The following is an 18,032-nucleotide window of genomic DNA, read 5'->3' on the forward strand; positions in this document are numbered from 1 at the left end:
CCACTCAGACAAGGATAAGTGTTTGTTGCAGGAGCCATATCCTTTCTCATCCATCTTGCTGACCTTCATTTGGTATGTTGCTCCATTGCACCTACCTTTGTGCAATTGCACTGACTGCTTTCATGGAATTTCCAGCCAAGAGATATGTTATATAGTTACTTGTCTACAGGCTGAGTGTTCTATCCCATCCCAGCGTCTGGGTACACAATGACTAAGACTGTATTTGTAAAACACAGTAAAGCTGAGCCCTCTTACATGTTGCCTAAAGTTAGACCTTCACAGAAGGTCTTCACAGACCCTAAGCCCTGGTCTGTTTTCGGATACACAGCAAAATTCTTGCCTGGTGTCTGTCTGGGTGCACGATCTCAGTGGTCTCATGCTGGCTGTGTGGAGCAGTGTTGCATGCAGACTCAAACAAAAATCCTTCCCTCCAATTCCACCCCAAAGGCATCTGAAAACCATGCAGGTGGTGCATGGCTCTGTGCCTGGGATCCCACAGGGCTGCTCTGGCTTGTGTACCTATCACCCTCAGGACAGGCAGTTTTTAATGCAAAAACTGGGTCTTACCAGGGGAAGTATGTGACACATGGACTACCTACCCTTCTTTCCCAAGGCTCTGAAGGCCTGCTGACATAGTAATATGACCACAGGGCTTGTTGGTCGACAACCTTTTCTTTTGCCAAAATTTCTTTTTCTGAGGAACTGTTTGTTTGACTTTGTTTGTTTAGAAATAATTTTCCATCCAGATATGCTATGACGTGATAGGAATTGCTCAAAAGTGAAGTTAAAACACATTGTATGAAGCCTGTCAGTAGTCTCTGCTTTGCCAAAAATGCTTGCAAAAAGCACTGGCTCGCTGTGTACATGCCTTGTGGTTTTTGTGGTTAATGATTCCAGCCAGTCAAGAGGATATGCTTGTTAATAAGAGCTCACTTTAAGCTCTGTTTGTATTTAAAAAAAAATACAATAATAAAAATTCCCACACAGAATTTCACATCCAGGGAACTGGTGAAGTTTCACTGGGCTGGAGTAGATTAAAATATTTTTTTTTATTATTTTTTTACTTCTCTTTCTTCTTCTTCCTACTCTCAGCTGGATAAAGCTGTTCTGTGAGCAACACCTTGATAGGCAGCTCTCATGGTAGGCTTGACAAATGCAACCCCCAAAACCAAAAGCTTAAAACAAACAAACAAAGCCCTGAAGTTAAAACAGATTTGCATTTTTATTTATTTATTTTTTCATTTATCATTCTGCTTTTTCCTGCTTGGGGACACTTATTCCTCAGAGCTGAGCTGTGCCCTGACTTTATATAACTCTTGATGGGGCTCCTGTCTCCTGAGGATGTAGCAAGGGCCTGGCACCATGGGTCACCCTGGTCAGGAAGACCTCTGGAGACTTGCGTGTCTCCACAGACAGCTGTCCTGCTCCTCCAGTCCCTCAGTTCCTGGGCATGCTCTTTGCCTGAGCTGATGCCAGGAGACCTTCGTGGGGCGCTGACTTTGGGCCTCACACCATGCAGAAATGGTCAATAAATGTCTCCAGAAGGGACTGTCATTTTCTGGCCACCTGTGTTGAGTGGTTTGGTAGATCAGGAACCACCGCAGGGCTGGATTTTCCTCATTATTCTGATGAGAGCATTCAACAACATATGACAACTTAGAGAGCAACCCCCTGTGCTGCAGATAGTGCCAGATACAGAGATATCAGCATACATGTGGATAACTAAAGAAATACCTTTAAAAGTCTATGTTTATGATGGAACTTCTAGTACTTCACTGACACAGAGCCCTAATGTCATAGGCATTTCATCATACTGATCTGAGCTGACTGTCTAATAAGATTTCCAATAAAGTGATAAAGGTGCTTTGTATTTGCCTTGTGTTATAAAGGGAGCAACAGTGCTTTGGAGATAATTCAGACACTTTTTGCCTCTGCTCCTTCACCTCCTTGTAGTTACTGTGACTGAAATAAGTTGGGTAAAACTATAATGCTAAGTTTGACCAATAAAGAGGTGAATCAAGAGGAATACAATTGCCAGCATGATGCAGTGGAAAAGCAGTTTGTGCAAGCAGCCATGATTTTGTTTCAAAACTACAAACTCAGCCTTGTGAAAGGGTTCATGTACAAGCTGTCTGTGGTAGAACAGATCTCCTGGCAGAAGGAAATTTTAGCACTCACCCTCAGTTCGTCTTGTGGCTGCATTAGCGTCACTTCTTACTGACATGTCCTTAAAGGTTTTCCGGTCTCTAATGAAAGACTTCCTTTCATCTTCTTTCTCTTTACAACTTTGTTACAGGCAATTTATTTTTTTAATTTTTATTTTTTTTATGCAATACACATGAAAGTGTAGACTGGCAATTTATGAGCAGTCCTATTCAAAGTAGCAAATGGGTTTTGTTGATTTATGATGTCTACAGGGATGAATGTTGCAAGGAAGTAGACTTTCCGGTCCAGTAAGTGAGAGGAGGACAGAAAAATGTCTCCGCGTGCTGGATGTCTCAGCCATATATATGACACAGGGGACACGACTTCCATGTCCTAGTTTTCCAATTACGAAAAGGCCTCAAACAGCACTTCTTGAAATGACTGGAAAGCAAATCAGTGTTTTATTAATAAACTATTAGGAACTATTTTGGGCAAGTTGTAAGGTCAGTGTAAGTCTCTGTTGATAAAAGAGTATGTATCTTTATGCAGGAATTTTCTAGGGAGGGCTAAAAAGAGAAGCTAAGGCTCTTTCCTAACAAAGTACTTCATTCTGTGATTAATGGTGAGGTCATGAGTAGCTCCTGGGGAATTGTGTTTTGCAGCATGGGGCATTGGTTCTGGTACACTGCTTATGCTTATTAGTGGTGCCATTAACACACAAAGTGTTGAAAGCATTTTACTTGTGTTAGATAGCATTTGTACAAATCAATGTTTTGTCATATGATTATCTCTTGAAAGATGAATGAGAAAGAGGTTGCTGGTTCATAGTCTGCACTTTCCCGGGCTGCTAGATGTAGAGAAGATGGAGCATGTGAAGTGACTTTTATAATTCTGTGATGGGCACCAGTTTACAATGATTTTATCCTGAATGACCCAATGGATGTGGTGAAGGTCCTAATGCCAGATCACATGTTGAGAGGAGAGTTGCCAGGGGCCTAACATATCTAATCTGTGTGTGTTGAGTCGGGGGGAGTTCCTCTCCCTCTGAAGTTGAGCTGAACTCAGTAATACTTTAGAGAACTTTTTCTTTTACCTGGAAAAGAGGGGGATGCTAGAGATTACCCTTGTGGGAGTAACGTGAACTTTTATATGTATTTGCCACATATATGAAAAGGATCAACTTTGCAATTTGAAAAAGCATTTTGTACTAAAGTTTCTTTGATGTAGTGCAAGCAGCTACTGAGAAAAGTGGTTGGAGTCAGAGTTGTTGAAGTGGAAAAAGGGAAAGTGTTTTTGAGTTTTCAGCTCTCACAGGTGAAAAGATTTAAATAATAAATTTGACTACAGGAAGGATGGATTCAGACCACTAAGTAGCAACACATGTTTTCTATTGGGGCTTTCCACCTGTGGTTTACCAGCCATCCCACAATGAGAGCCTTTCACTTTTCTGTGAAAGTCCATTTCTCAGAGCCTTCCCACAACACTGCACCAAGCGGTGCTTTCCTGTGCAAGGTGTTTATGTTGCCTGAGACATGCAGTTCATGTATGCTGATACCTTTAACAAAGGGAAACAGAGTGATGCTGGTGACCAAGGGCAACACTGACCTGCGTGAGTGCAGTAAAATGGTTTTGGTTCTGGAGGAGGGAGTGTTTGTTGTACCTTTGCTCTGCTAGGGCGTTGTTGAGGTGGGCAAGAAAAAGATGTGTCCGCCTAAGCTTTATACTACTTTTGGGCTACCACATATCTTTCATTTTGTTTGTTCAAGGCACAGAGCAAAGCTTGTCAAGCCTCTGTGTTGCATCAGTCCCTCCTCATCTGAGGGCTTTGGAAAGGAGCACTTATACACCAAGAAGAATGCGGCTGACAGTAAAACTCACTTTAGCTGGGGCAACAGTTTGGAGTGACTTGTCTTTACACGCTGATAGACTTAGTCAGACATTAAGGAGAATTAACAGATTTTATTTAAAACATAAACATAGTATGTGATGAAAAAAACTGTTACTACAGAATTTCCAAGTTCTTTGAATGGTAACAAACAACTGTCATCTAGGATTTACTCGCCTCCAGAACTAGCTGGAAACCTAAACCAATTGAAAGCACAGATTTTGCAAGAGCAAGTTGTTGCATTTAGATGTGTTCACTATGCAACATGAAGTAATCCAGAAATAAGAACCCCTTCTGGTCTAATTAGCTCAATAACATACAGGGGTCACTTATATCTCTGAACAGCTACAGCTTCCTGCACAGGCAGAATATAAAAAGGAAACCTATTTTTAGAAAAGGCTTCTGTCAGTTCTAACAGCACTAAAGAGGCTGCACAAAACAACTTCATATGATAAAGAGTGAGGAAACATCTCACTGAACCGCTAGGAAATGGCTACCCTTAACATCAGCGTAGGCGATGGTCACATTTTTAAGGTGTCTGCAAGCTTGCATTCTTTCTTCAGGCAAATTCCATTTAGGGTTCACTGAAGGCTAGATATGGACTCAGTGGATATCTAATAGATTAATGGAAAAGGGAGGAGATGAGAAAAAGCTGACACTTAAGATTACTGAGATGTTGTAAGTTACTTTATCTGACAAATACTGTGAGCTGAATGCCGTAATTGATGGCATATGTTACACTTGTAGATTGGAAGATAACACAGAACAAAAATGGAATTAATAAATAAAACAGAGTAGTTTCACAGACATTCAAAGTTAGCAAATACACAATACATTTTTTTTAACATTAACAGAGAAAACATATTTAAAAACATTTCTGTACACAGCTACTTGCAATCTAAATAGCATCTTAATTACTCAGTTGTAGCTTGGCTTTTCTTTACCTTCTTTATCCTATTTAAATTGGCGAATAAGCCTGGATTGCATCAAATGAGAGCTAAACTGACCCTTCCCTTAAATGCCATAGAGGCTGAGCCTGTGAGACTCCCACCAAATACTGACACACTGGTGGTATGCAGTTACCAAACCCTGAGCCTACGTGGGGGAATTGTTTCAACAAAAGATAATGGAATTACTGCCAAATATCTTGGGATTTTGTGTGATGGGATAATAAGACAACAAAATTTATCTTTACTTCACTCAGATTTGAAAGCTGATCTTAATACAAAAATAACATCCTAACTCACGGTTTACACTGGAGGGACTTCTCTATGCAGAGCTAGGACAAACAAGGCTGTGACTTACTCATAAAAATGGTAGAATTTTAGTCTAGCAACCAGTGCAGGAGAAGCCAGGACTCAGTTTTAAAATCATCACCAGCACCTGCCCCAACAAGCTGGCAAGAAGCGCCCCACCCAAACAAGAACTAATGTAGATTCCCTCCTCTTTCAAAATCTACAAAGTTGCATTGCTATTTTCATCCATTTCACTCCTGGCTGAATCAATGCTGAACCAGTGACGCACAGGTGCTGGCAAAAGGAAATGCAATTCTTGGCTTTCTTTCCCTTTCACTTGCTTTAGCCGTTGATAAATCAAGAATGTTCATGGACATGTTCAGTGATACAGTCTGCACTCCTTTTTCTTTGGTGGAGGGATGAGAAACAAGGACAGGTATGGAAAAATTCAGTTTAAAAAAACTCCCTGGAAGCTGCTGGTCTTAAATAAAGACCAGCTGAACTGAACAGAGGTTGACCATAGATTTTGTTCCATCCAGAAAGGGTTATGTCCAGGTAACCTGACATTAACATAGTGGAGAGCACTATTTTTAACCATTCTGATTTCCACAGACCGTTCTTTCACACCGCAAGCAACAGCTTCTGTCAAAAGTGGAAGTCCCCTTTTCGGTGAAATATTTGGTAAAGAATAAAATTTTAATATCAAGTGCATTTAAAGGAGCTTTCCTTCTGTTAATACATTCATATACATTTACCCTGTCATAGTAATGCACATTTTGGTAGGACTTGGTCAAAATGCTATAGCTATTTCTGTACACAATAACATGCATCTGGTGAAATCAAACAATGAAAGGATGTATTGTAAAGAGTGAAAGGTGGAAAAAGTCACAATTTCCATTTGCAGAAAGTCCTTCAGTTTTATTTTTCTTTCATTTTTAGCTGCCTCTCTTCACATTCAGTAGTCATCGTTAGGTTAAGGAGAAGGAAGCTCCATGGGAAGAGAGAACTTCCCATGCTCCTGAAACACAGTTGCTTTTCCTTGTAACAAATTCCTCAACGATGATGACAACAGACTGGGCGCTCGTCAGCTGTCAGTGCTCTGGCACAGAGTACCTAAGTCCTAGGCTTACTGCTTTCCCCAGTTCAGGAGCTCAAAATGCTGACAGACCATCACAGAGGACTGTCCAAAGTGGTTAGCTGGTGTGGAGACACAACGGCTGGTTGGAACAGAAATCCAACAGATTTTGCTTTCTCATTGTTGGAGAAGCTTTTTGCCATCAATCTTCGCACACTGCAGAAATATGCCACTTGTATTACAAGCAGTGTTGCTGCTGAGATAGAGGGTGATGCCCAAATCCTCTTTAGACAGGTGCTGTGAAAACAAAGTGACATTTTTAGAAAAAGAATAGGAAAAAAAAAAAACACACTGAAATAATCACATCCTAGAGTTGTTTTATCCTTTGTAACCAATGGATCGATCGAGCTGCAAAGTTCTAAGGTACGTCAGTGGCACCTTTGGTTTCTTTTAAGCTACTTCAGAGAAAGAGATGCACAAAGCCACTTGTGGTCAAGGGAAACCATCTCCCTGAGGCTCCTCTACAGGCAGTGGAGGAATCCTTCCAGAGAGCAATTTATAAAAGCATCATTAGCTCCGGTTCCACATTTCTTCTCAGTGGAAGCATCCTGCCCCACCAACTGCAATGGGCATCTGGAGAGACTAACACTGCTGAGGTGAAGTTATTCTTCTTTGCATCCTTCCTTCTCCCAGTTTCCTTTTCTTTTTCTTTTTTTCTTTGTAACAGCAAAGCTAGTCTCAGTAGGTTCTTCCTGTTTTTGTAGTATTTGGGATTCCAACCCCCAAAACAATCTGATCTTCATAAAGTCAAACCACTCGAAGTACAAACTTATTTACATCAATGCTGAAAAGCAGAATGTCACGGCAGAGCTTCCCTGTGGGTGCAACCTCTGCAGTACTTCACTCCCTGACCAACACACAACTCACTTGAAAATCTCCATTAATCACTCAATCAAGCTAGAATTTCCCGAAGAACCCATCTTCTTGCCCCATGGTAGCACCAGCTATTTTGAGACCATTTCTGACAGATACCCTTTTCTTCTTTTGTTGGAAGAAAACAGGCCAGCAATGAGTCTGGACTGATGGAGACTTGACAGCCTGCACAGACTCCCTGAGCCTTGGTGCTGAACTACTATGACCCGTAGAAGAGTTGCTTTCCTAACATGCAGTTTAAATCTCCCCTTTTTATGCCTCTTGTGCCTTAAGTGTTGTGTCCGTGGGGTTAGTACAATAAATAACTTGTCCCATCTTCTATAAGGACTCTCCAAAGAGGGTTGTTATTGTGTCCCTGCATGGCCTTGCCTTTTCCAGTCTAAACAAACACAGCCAATCTTGCATCAGTGATCACATTCCCTAAATCTTTTTAATTTCTCTGGTTTTGGGCTCTTACCCTTAAACTGGGTCACCCAAAGAAATTAGGACTGTACTGCCTTCCGTGTCTCCCATGGCTCTGTTGGCAGACAACAGCCCTCAGAAGTAGGTCAGTTTCTGACAGCAGTGAACCACCAATGCTGCTGTCTCACCGCCTCTTCTGCAAATGGTGTAGACGTGCAAGGGAAAACATAGTGTCTGGAAGGCAAGTGTCTTTGTTTTGTTTTTAATAAACAAGTTCTGCTATAGTGGCCTTCAATATAAAATAAATATTTACTCTTATTTATGTCACAGAGGTTTTTCTACTTAGGGGATAAGTCCAGAGATCTGATCACACAGGGCCTGGTATAAGTAAGGCAAGGGAAAAGTTGACATTTAATAAATTGCTAGCATTATGTTAATGGAACTCATAGGAAAAAAAAAAAGAAAATACTTCCTTATCTGAAGGACAAAATCTATTCTTCTTTCTACATTATCCTCTACAGAAAACAGTGTAATATCTGTTGTTGTTTAGCAAACAGAACTGTTGTGGGTCAGATTGCAGTTGCATGACGGGTCTGGAAAACAACTGACCATTAATCCAGTTTTTATGACACAAAAGTTCTAGGCATTTTTAAGGGTTGTTTTGCTTCTGCTTGATATTATCAGTTGGGTTCATTCACAGCATCTCCTAAAGCAGACTATGCTTTCTATTGCTTTAACTACTACAAGCTGTGGTAGAATCACAGTATTTTCTGTCTGTTCCGCAAAGACAGCTAGTCAGATAACAGTCATTTGCCTCAGTAGAACTACCAAATGAAACATAAAATAGGCAGGTATTTCATCCTCTATGTACTTTCACAAGTGCCCTGTGCTGAGCTTGTTTTTCCAAAGGTCCTGGATTTTTTGTCCTCTTTTTTTCACTCCACTATAAATGATAGATAAATTGCTAAACCAGCTGGCCTGCAATATTGCAGTCTTGCTTATAAAAATGTTGAAAGTCTAAACTTTTATTTTTGTTTTTTGCTTGGAAATGAGAGTACTTTTTTTTTTCTTTTTTAATTGGGTATGTACAGGCTGAGGTTCATCAACATCAAGTGTTTATAACATCCAGTAAATCTAACCCAAAGACTTCATGGTGAACATGAGTACTGAAGCTATTGTACTGAAAAGTTAAGTAGTTTTTGAGACAAATACAATAATATATTTTTAATACTTACAGTTGAGTTTTCTGTTGTCTTCATTTGGTTGGACATCTGTTGAAATAAATATAGCATTTTAAGTGTGGAGCATAGATAACCAAAGTCTTTACACTAACGGGATTAATATTATGCAACATCCACCAATGCTGTAGGGTTCAATCTTCTAAATTCTCTTTGGACAGCAAAATGGGGTCCATACTCTATTTGCTTACAATCTAGGTCACTGTTTTAGCAAGGATATATTTTGTGCTTAAAGCAACAGCACTGCTCCATGTCTTGGGACAGAGTGCCCCTCTTGGGTTGTTCCTAAAGAAAGAACATGGCCCCTGCCAACTGTTACGGAGTCTGGGCAAGATCATTACCTCACTTTCTCCAGGTCTTCTCTGGAGCAACTGTACTTGCTAGCCAGGAAGAAGAGGGCATGGTTTGAAAGTGTACCTTGTTCTTGCCTGTGAAAAGCGTGGCTGCCCCACTCCCTTTTCTTAGATGTTAGCTCTCATATACCTCTAAAGTGGCTTACACTAAGTACTCATGTACATCAGCAGACTCAGTCTGGTTCACAAGACATCTTACAGAGCTACCTTTTTTCTGTCTTGCTGAACATTAAGAGTCCTACATAAGGGCAAATGTAGAAATACAAGTGTACGCACGTATAACATGAAGTGACAGTGAGAACTTGCAGCCATCAGCTATAGCAGTGCTTTACAGCTAACATGTAGGAAACTACTTAGGAAATTCCCATTGGGATCTTGAATCATCAGTTGCCCAGTCAGTGACTCTAAAGCCTTCTGGACAGATTTATCCTGGTTTTGCTTGGGATTGGGCTAAGCAGAACCAGTTACTGACCCCAGTCCTGTTCCATGGAGGAGCATCCCCTCCACCTGTCCAGAAGCAGCCTGCAGGAATTGCAGCTGAGAAACTATGGCCTGAGCTGGCACAAAGTCTGAGCTACTCCTATATCCAGCAGTTAATTCCTGTAAGGTTCAGGTGCATTAGCAGAAAATCATGTGCAGTAACATGCCCTGGGGCACTATATGTCCTCCCCAGGGCACCCCAGGTATTTCGTAACAGTATGATTACCTGCTGTTGTATGCAGGGAATTTATTTCCTTCCAGCAATGCACTGGATAACATTGCATATTTTGGCAAATGAAAAATAACCCTTCAGATTTGGTCACACAAATGAAGGTCCTCATTACCTGTGTATGACACTAGTTTGGAGGACCGATGTTTCCACAGCCAGCAGATTAACACAGCTAGAAGAGCTATCAGAATGACAATAGAAATGATGCCAGCTGCTTGAGCACCTCGTCCGCTTTTTTCCAGGTCTTTGTGACTTTCTGTATTAGAACCATTCTTTTGCTTCTCCTGTGTGTCTAGAAAAAAATAGAAAAAAAGATGTAATAAGGTATAAATTTGCACACTTCATACCAGGCAATTATTTGACCACACTTTATGTAAATAAATAAAAATTCTGAGGGACTAAATATTTATGCTATTCATATCACTGTGATTATGGTGGTATTTTTTCTGAGCAAGGCATGTTTCTAGCTTACATGACTTGTTAATATAATCACACAGTGCCAGTTTATTCCTCTCTATCATCATACTACACACATGGATCCTTCTTCATTTTCTTTCTTCTTTCCTGCCACCTGGGAGACTGCATATTTGAGCTTGTATCTAGACTCAGTGGGAGATAAAACTATATAGAATCTATAATACAAGTCTGGTAGTATCGTAAAACTGGGTGAAAATCTCTCTCTCTCAGTGAGAATTCATGACTAACTTGACTGCTGAAAACTTAAGAGTTTCAAATCACATCTCTTACTCTTTCAAGTGTGATAGTGCCTTTAGAAACAAACAAAAACTAATAAGATAAAGTTTTTTTTTCCCCAGAATACAATATGATGATGTCAATAAAAAACTAATGACAAGGCTACTTAGTTTTCCTTTAATTTGAGATGACAGCAAGGGTATGCTACCATGTAAACACTCTATTGTTCAATTTTTGCTCATGCACACGATTTTTGTTCGTGGAAACTGCATAATCTATATTGCTCAGCTATGTTTGAGGGATCAGTCTTGTTAAATCCAGAATATGCAATTACTTGTTCAGGTAAACTAACTGCAGATATCCACCAACAGTTATGCAAATGACCAAGCCTCCTCGCAGCAGATGCAGAAACCTGGGAAGGAAGCAGGCCCATGCCAGACAGCTTCTCTCCACAGCAGGTTAGGGACTGTGACATTTACTATTGGTACTACAGATGTAACTTCTTACGGCTTTTCTTTGCTAATAGCTTTCCAGTTTTGTGAAGAGCGGAGAGACTAAATATTTGCTCTTGCTGTTGGTCACTTATATCAGCAGTAAACATCTTATTACACTTGTGATATTAGGAGAGTTGTTCTATTGGGCTAATACTACCTGTTTGCTACAGGCCTACTTTAAGTAGTGCGCTGATTTAAGCTGAGATTTGTGGACTGAAAACAGAACTTCAAAACCAGACAGAGCACAAGGAAAATATGAGTGATGCAAAGCCATGGGGCACATCTACTGCATGGCACCACTTGAAAAATAACTTCACCTCAAGCGGTCATGTTTGCAAGGAACCCAAGGGTAGAGCCTAGTGACTGCCTTGGGAGCAATAGCTGCTCGGTGCTGTTGTCACAATGCGCTTGATGGGGTGTTTGGCAATGTGGATGAAGTCAGAAGTAAGCATTAATTCCATGGCAAAGCAGACCTAGCTTGAGAAAAAAACTGAGCTTTCTCAGCACTTTTTTTTAGAACCACTGAATTTTTTGTATGCCCCTCATTAGAGCATGATAGAGCTACTACAGATATATCAACCAGTGTGGCTCTATCTGCTACCTAGAAAACATGAAGATGTACCGTGAAGGAACTTACAGTTGGCTGATATATTTTCCTGCAGTCTTTTATTTTCTATGAAGCACTCTATTTGCATATCAGAAGTTGCTTTAACCTTCAGTGTGCTAAGAACACTGTAAGTGCCATCGACGTGGAGGGTGATGTTTAACTCTGATGGAAGCAAGCGCCTGTTGTCCGTTCTATTTATCCAGTAAACATTTGGTTCTGGGTACCCATTGTCAGAACTACAGCTGAAAGTCACTTCTTCTCCAGCGCTGTTACTGTTTCTTACTGGTCCACTGAGTATTGGTTGGCTGTAACTAGCTGGAGAGAAAGAGAAAAAGAAATGGTTGTCAAGATTTTGAAACGTATTGAAAAGACAGAACTTTGACATGGATTCTGAAGCAGAAGTTCTGGGTTTCACAAGACTCTCACAACTTGAAAAGAAAACATATGCAGGCTTGGTTCATAAGCCAAAGATCTGAAAGAACTGCTGGCAGGGCAGAAAGCTGAAGCCAAACCCAAAGGAAGAGAGCAACTTAAGCTGCTGTCACCCAGTCATGTGCAAGAACATATCATTGAAATATTCATTAATTTCATTTCATGTTAATGAAAACCTTTCCATATTAATGAAAGTCAAGTTGAAAAAAAAGCCCAGCGCTGGATAAACAGTTGTTACAGCTGCTCTCCCAGTTTTAGATTCCCCATCTGTAGCATTTAAACTAAGCAGATTTCATTTCAACAAAGTACTGAAGAAGGTTTCTAACTTAAGGGTATATTTACATACAGTATTGAAATGGCACTAACTGGAAAAAACGGAGATAGATTTTGGGCAAATACATGCAAGTGGTAAAAGTTCTTACCTGCTAAGCTGAGAACCACTTGTGCCTGGTGAACTACTTTGGTATATTCGTTTGTCTGCAGCACTACACATTTGTACTTGCGCTCATCGCTCTGGCTGACATTTAGTAGTAGCAGAGAAAAATCGCCATCTCCCAGTCTGTCCCACAATAACTGAGTCCTGTTTTTAAAGTGAATACATTGTTCACTTTCGTTGTCTTGACCGGAGATCAGAGCATGTACTACTGAACACTGCTCTTGAACATCGTCTATTTGCCAGTATACCCGTAGATTATTTAAGCTGAATTCTTTTCCTGGATAAATGCAACTCAGTGTAGCATTATCTCCAAGTTTACTGATAACAATCTTCTCCTCCAGTGCAGTAACTACAAAGATAAAAAGAGAGGGAGAACAAAGGGAGTTAGTATTAGTATTTATAACAGGCAGGAGAGCATGCTCACTTCATGGTCATTCTTACGTCCTGACTTGCTCCTTTTTGTCAGCACGTAATTCTCTGTCTGTCTCTCTGTGTACTTTCCAAAGGGACCTTTTACAATACCAAGCCTCCTGATTATTTCTTTCTGAGGACCAACCAGTCTAAGTGTTCCCTGCCCCTTGGCTGGAGGACAGACAGACTAAACTGACTGGGACTGACTGCAGACACATATTCAAGTCCTAACGCATTAATAATCACTTTTTTTTTTTTTTTTTAAATAAGAAAAATGCCGAAGAGAAATCACGAAGACTGAAAACCCTGACAAGAAAGAGTGCTTCCATTATTTTGAGACCAAAGTAATTAAAAACGTGGGTAAAAAAACCCAGTGTGTCTCAAAGTGGGCATGTCATAGCAATAACCTTTTATTATTACCAAGGGTGTAACCCTCTCAACAAATATACTCAGCTGGGAAACTAGCATGCCCAGATACAGATAGTGACACATCTATTAGACATGTACAGCCTCTGAGAACCAGCTGATATAGACCAGCACACTATCTGGCTTTCAGAGCACTTTTCCTGACCTCCAAGGAGGAGAGAGGAAGCCTTTCACCTCTCCTCCACCACAGCATCTGGAAACCCCCCATTGATACTGGTTGCTGAGCCCAGAGCAGTATGTGTAAATACTGGACTGGGTAACGGAGGGTGAGGCATGGTGCTGGATGAGAGAAAGAATCATGCTGGGGAGTGAACTAGGGAAAGAAAGATGTTGGCAGCGAAGGTTTAGAAGTGTAGATCAGAGAGTGGTGTGGTGGGAGATGACAGCATGTCAGGTAAAGGGCGATACGACTTTGTGTTGATGCACTGAACTCCGAAGGAGCTCACCCACAAGTCTGAGTTGGGCACTCTGGTTTAAAAACACCACTGAAGTGAGCTCACTGCTTGCAGGGAGGAAGGTTGTATCTGATCTCCAGGCCCTTGTCCTCCGCTGGGTGCAACAAGAAGCAACAAGGTTGAGCTGCAACAGGAATGATGCAGCTCAGGCTTGGGGAAACCCCTTGTAGCAGCAGGAAAAGTGATGCTGTAGAAAGCATTGCCTGGGGGCACCTCCTTCACTGGTCTTCTTTAGGACAGGCCAGCCAGCATCAACTGGGACTGAATCTTGTACAGTTTGTCCTGATTTTGGCACCAGGGGTTTCCTTGATGACTTTGTTGAGGTTCTTCTAAGTCATTAAGCAAGAATGGAGGAGAGCTGACTCTAAAAATATTTAAATATCACCAGGTGATGTCCTTTAACCTTATCTTTGTTCTGAAATGGATTTTTGGAACTGTAGTAAGAGACTTACTAATATTGGGCACTGAGATACAGCAATGTATAATCCTAGCCATATTGTGAGTACTGACTTTATGCAAGCATGTTAGATCTGTCTACCAACAACCACTTCTATGGCCTCTTGCTGGCACTCAGAGATAAGTACAGGGGGATGTCTGTGAAGCAAGCAGAGCAATCTGGACAAGAGCATCCATATGATGCTTTGCTAGTCTCTGTATGGAAACTCATAGAAATTGATTTTTAATTTCATTTCCTGATGCATGTCACAAGAACATTTCACACTGAGGAATTCTCAAGAGTCTTGCTGAAAACATGCAGATGCTTATATTGCACATATTATGACTAATCTGCTCATTTGCCAAACGCTTTTAAGGAGGGCAGCTTCATTTAATTGAAGTGTTCTCAACTTACCAGCTCTCAGAATATGAAGGGACAGTAACAGAAATCCACAGCTAAAAAAAAAAAAGCAAACAAAGATGTTATACAACAGATGTTAGCTTCTCGATTGTTTACATAAGTGATAAACATAATATTGATTGTTTCAGTATAGTAGCAGAAGTAGATAAATTAAGTACTAGTGGCAATTATGCAAATTCCCATTAAGCATTTGCATTTTTGACAGCTGCAAAACTTCTTGTTCAAATAACCTAATTGTGGGTGGGTGGTCAAGGCCACGAATAGAAGCAAAACGCACTAATATTGGAATCAGAGCAGCAGACCTGACACCGGTGTTGTGCCCATCTTTCTTGCTAAAACCAAGCTATGGACCTGAGGTCCTTCAGTCCCTGCCTGGTACTGTGATCACTGGGAAGGCGAGCAGCTGCATGGGCTTAGGTACAGGTCAAGCCCTGCATCCCACTGTTGTGCTGGTAATAAACGAGTCACAATTTTGTTTTGTTGAAGGACGACAAGCAGCTGACTGTGCTGCTCACCATTTGTGAGCTCAGTAAAACACATAAACAGGAAATGTGTGATAGCATAGAGTTGTCCGAAGGTTTTGTTGGAAAGAATTTGGCACGTTTTATTACTCCAAAGGGGCAAATCAACGAGAGGGTTTCCCAAGGGAATTACAAATGATGGTTGCTATAGGAAAACCTAGTTTATCTGTAAAGCACAAGTGATTTAACTCTCATCCCACAGGGCTTTGAGAAAGATAAATGTGCAGAACTTTCCCAAAAGTTAATTTAAAATAGCCCTTCAGTGACCATGCCTGGCTACAAGTTGTGCTCTCCAGACTTCTGTGGGAAGGAAGACACTGGAAAGGTCTGGGGATGGAGCTGTGTGCCTGTTTTCCCACCTTGATGTTGCCCCAGGTTGCAAACCCGAGCCGATGGGCAGCAGGACACCTGCTCATCTCCAGTTTCCCCAACTCGCTTTTGCGAGCTGGAGCTTATGCTGGAGTGTGAGCCCACACTGGTGGCCTCCTCTCAGCCCTCAGCCAGGTCCAACACTGAGCCAAGGGTTGGGAGCGAGGGGGAGAGCCCCCAGCACCCCATGCCCACCAGGAGTGAGCCCCAGAGTCTCCCACACAGGAGCATCGCTCCTTCCCAGCTCTGCTCCCACGAACTGCCAGGGCCCAAATTGAGTCTCCTCTACTGGGGAGAAGGGTCTCTCACTCACCCCTGCCCCTAGGAAAATTATGGCCTGCCCAAATATATCTGGCTACCCATGGAGAAAGCAGAGGGTGTTCGGATACAAAGATCAACCTACTCTTGAAGCCCCACATCCAGAGAATGAGATGGGCAGAGTTTAGGGAAGTTAGTTTTACATTAGGAAAAAAAAAAAAAACGTTTCTTTTCCTTTTTGTGTCCTGTGAAGTGGTTTCATACTTGAGATTAAAAATGTTTAAGCGGATGTTTAGTGTGCAACATTACTATTCTAACACTTATTTTAGCAAATCTGCAGTCAGCTCTAAAGTAATCACACCTAAATACCCCAAGGAGGCAGTTCTGCTCCTTTTTGTGGCAGCCACTTTTGGTGCGTGGGGTTTTATATTGTAGTTCGGCAGTGTTTGTATTCTGTGCAGGAAGATTTGTATATTTTTGTGCCAGGCTCGTGGATGTCTGCCTTGAAAAGTTCACCTGAATGGAATCTTAATCCCGTGATTGTGTTTGTTTCGCTCTTTCCTGCCTAAATTAGAAACTATTGATATAGTAAGTCATTTGAATGAAATAGAGAACAATTGACTACTCTTTAGGGGACTCTGCAGGGAATTTCCCAGGCAAGGCATTTGCTGATGCCAATGAACTTTCATCTAGTCAGTCAGCGCTGATTATTTGATGTATGTAAACAAAGCAGGTCTTGATTTGTTATTTTAATAGATTATGTCACAGTCAAGATTGGACAGATCTATAGACGCTCATCCTCCGACTAGCAGTTAGCAGCTGTGATAATCCGGGGGCTGCCTCAGTCCAACCGTCCCAAGGAGAAGCTTTAATGCTGAGCTCCTAATAGAAAAGGGGAGAAACGCTCTTGCCTGCAGAGAAACCTCTCTTTTGTCCCATATGTACGCTCTGATCATGTGTTCATCACACTGTCAGTGAATTCCACTAACCCCAGGTGTAATTGCATTAATTTCCATTTAAAAAAAAAAAAAACTTTAAAAAGTTTAAAAAGTTAAAAAAAAGTTTTAAAAAGTTTTTAAAGCTTTTTTTTTTTTTTTTATTTCAATTCTTTCCCACACCTTCCCCTTCTATTTTTCTTTTTTGATGTCATGTGAAACGGGAGAAAGTTGCACTTCCTCTTTCATACATTCTTGCTCAGTGAGATTATTCTTACTACCACCTCAACTTTTTCATGCACTGCTTATTTCAGACCCAAGGGATGTTGCCGTTCTGGCACAAACTAGCTGGACAAAAGACGCCCCGACGCTTGCAGCAATAACTTTAGGGCTTTTGCCCCACAGACTCGCTTCATGCCCAGCCTGGCAGCAGCACAGCTCCTCTCGCATCCATCAGCAGGTGCCCCAGGCGGCGGCTTGGAGCCCGGCTTTCCCGACACCCGCTTCAAGACAGCACCAACTTGGGCAACGCAAGCTCGACTGCTCCCCACAACCCCTTCAAGGAGCAAAAATGTTCCTAAAAGGGCCAGCCGGCCCCGCGCAGGGAGGGCTTTGCCACCACCGACCCAGGTCACGTCCTGGCAGCGGAGCCCGGCGCCACCCGTGCTGCGGGACCCCGAGGTCCCCAGCCTGCCCCCGTTTCCCCAGCCCACCCCCGGCACAGCATGCTGCCCGGGGAAGGGGAGCAAATCCCCCCCGACCGCTGCCCCGCAATGCCTCCCACCCCGGGGCCCCTCCGCTCACCCCCGCGGTTCCATCGCAGCCGCGCCGTGCCGAGCCGAGCCGTGCTGTGCCGAGCCGAGCCGAGCCGAGTTGAGCCCGCTGCTGGCCGGCTTTAGGCCATTCCCCTTTCCCTCCCACGTCCCCTCCCGCTGGGGATTTCCGCCTGCAGTGCTCGGCCGGGGCCGCGCCCCGCGGGGGGAGGCTGCTGCTGGGCGCCCCTCACCGTCGCCTCGGGGCTGGCACCGCAGCCGGGCAGCCGTCGGCCGGTCGAGGCTACGAGGCGAGGGGCGACGGGGGTTGTGCCCACCCGGCTGGGCTCTGCCACCGAAATCGGGTTTCGAAACGCGTTTCAGAAGAGATTAGGTTTATTACTGCGTGATT

At 42.4% G+C, this 18,032-nt stretch overlaps 1 protein-coding gene across 1 annotated transcript; it reads right to left on the reverse strand.

Moving 5' to 3' along the window:
• Positions 1-4,089: 4,089 nt before the first annotated feature.
• On the reverse strand, positions 4,090-17,701 carry ICOSLG (inducible T cell costimulator ligand). The gene is made up of 7 exons (XM_013181290.3): positions 17,673-17,701; positions 14,780-14,820; positions 12,624-12,986; positions 11,800-12,084; positions 10,091-10,267; positions 8,911-8,946; positions 4,090-6,637 (listed from the first exon to the last, which is right to left on the reverse strand). Exons 1-7 carry the CDS (start codon positions 17,684-17,686, stop codon positions 6,627-6,629), a joined length of 927 nt encoding a protein of 308 aa, XP_013036744.1. The 5' UTR covers positions 17,687-17,701; the 3' UTR covers positions 4,090-6,626.
• Between the last annotated feature and the right edge of the window lie 331 nt (positions 17,702-18,032).

This window comes from Anser cygnoides, chromosome 1 (genome assembly GCF_040182565.1).
Source record: "Anser cygnoides isolate HZ-2024a breed goose chromosome 1, Taihu_goose_T2T_genome, whole genome shotgun sequence".
NCBI lineage: Eukaryota > Metazoa > Chordata > Aves > Anseriformes > Anatidae > Anser > Anser cygnoides.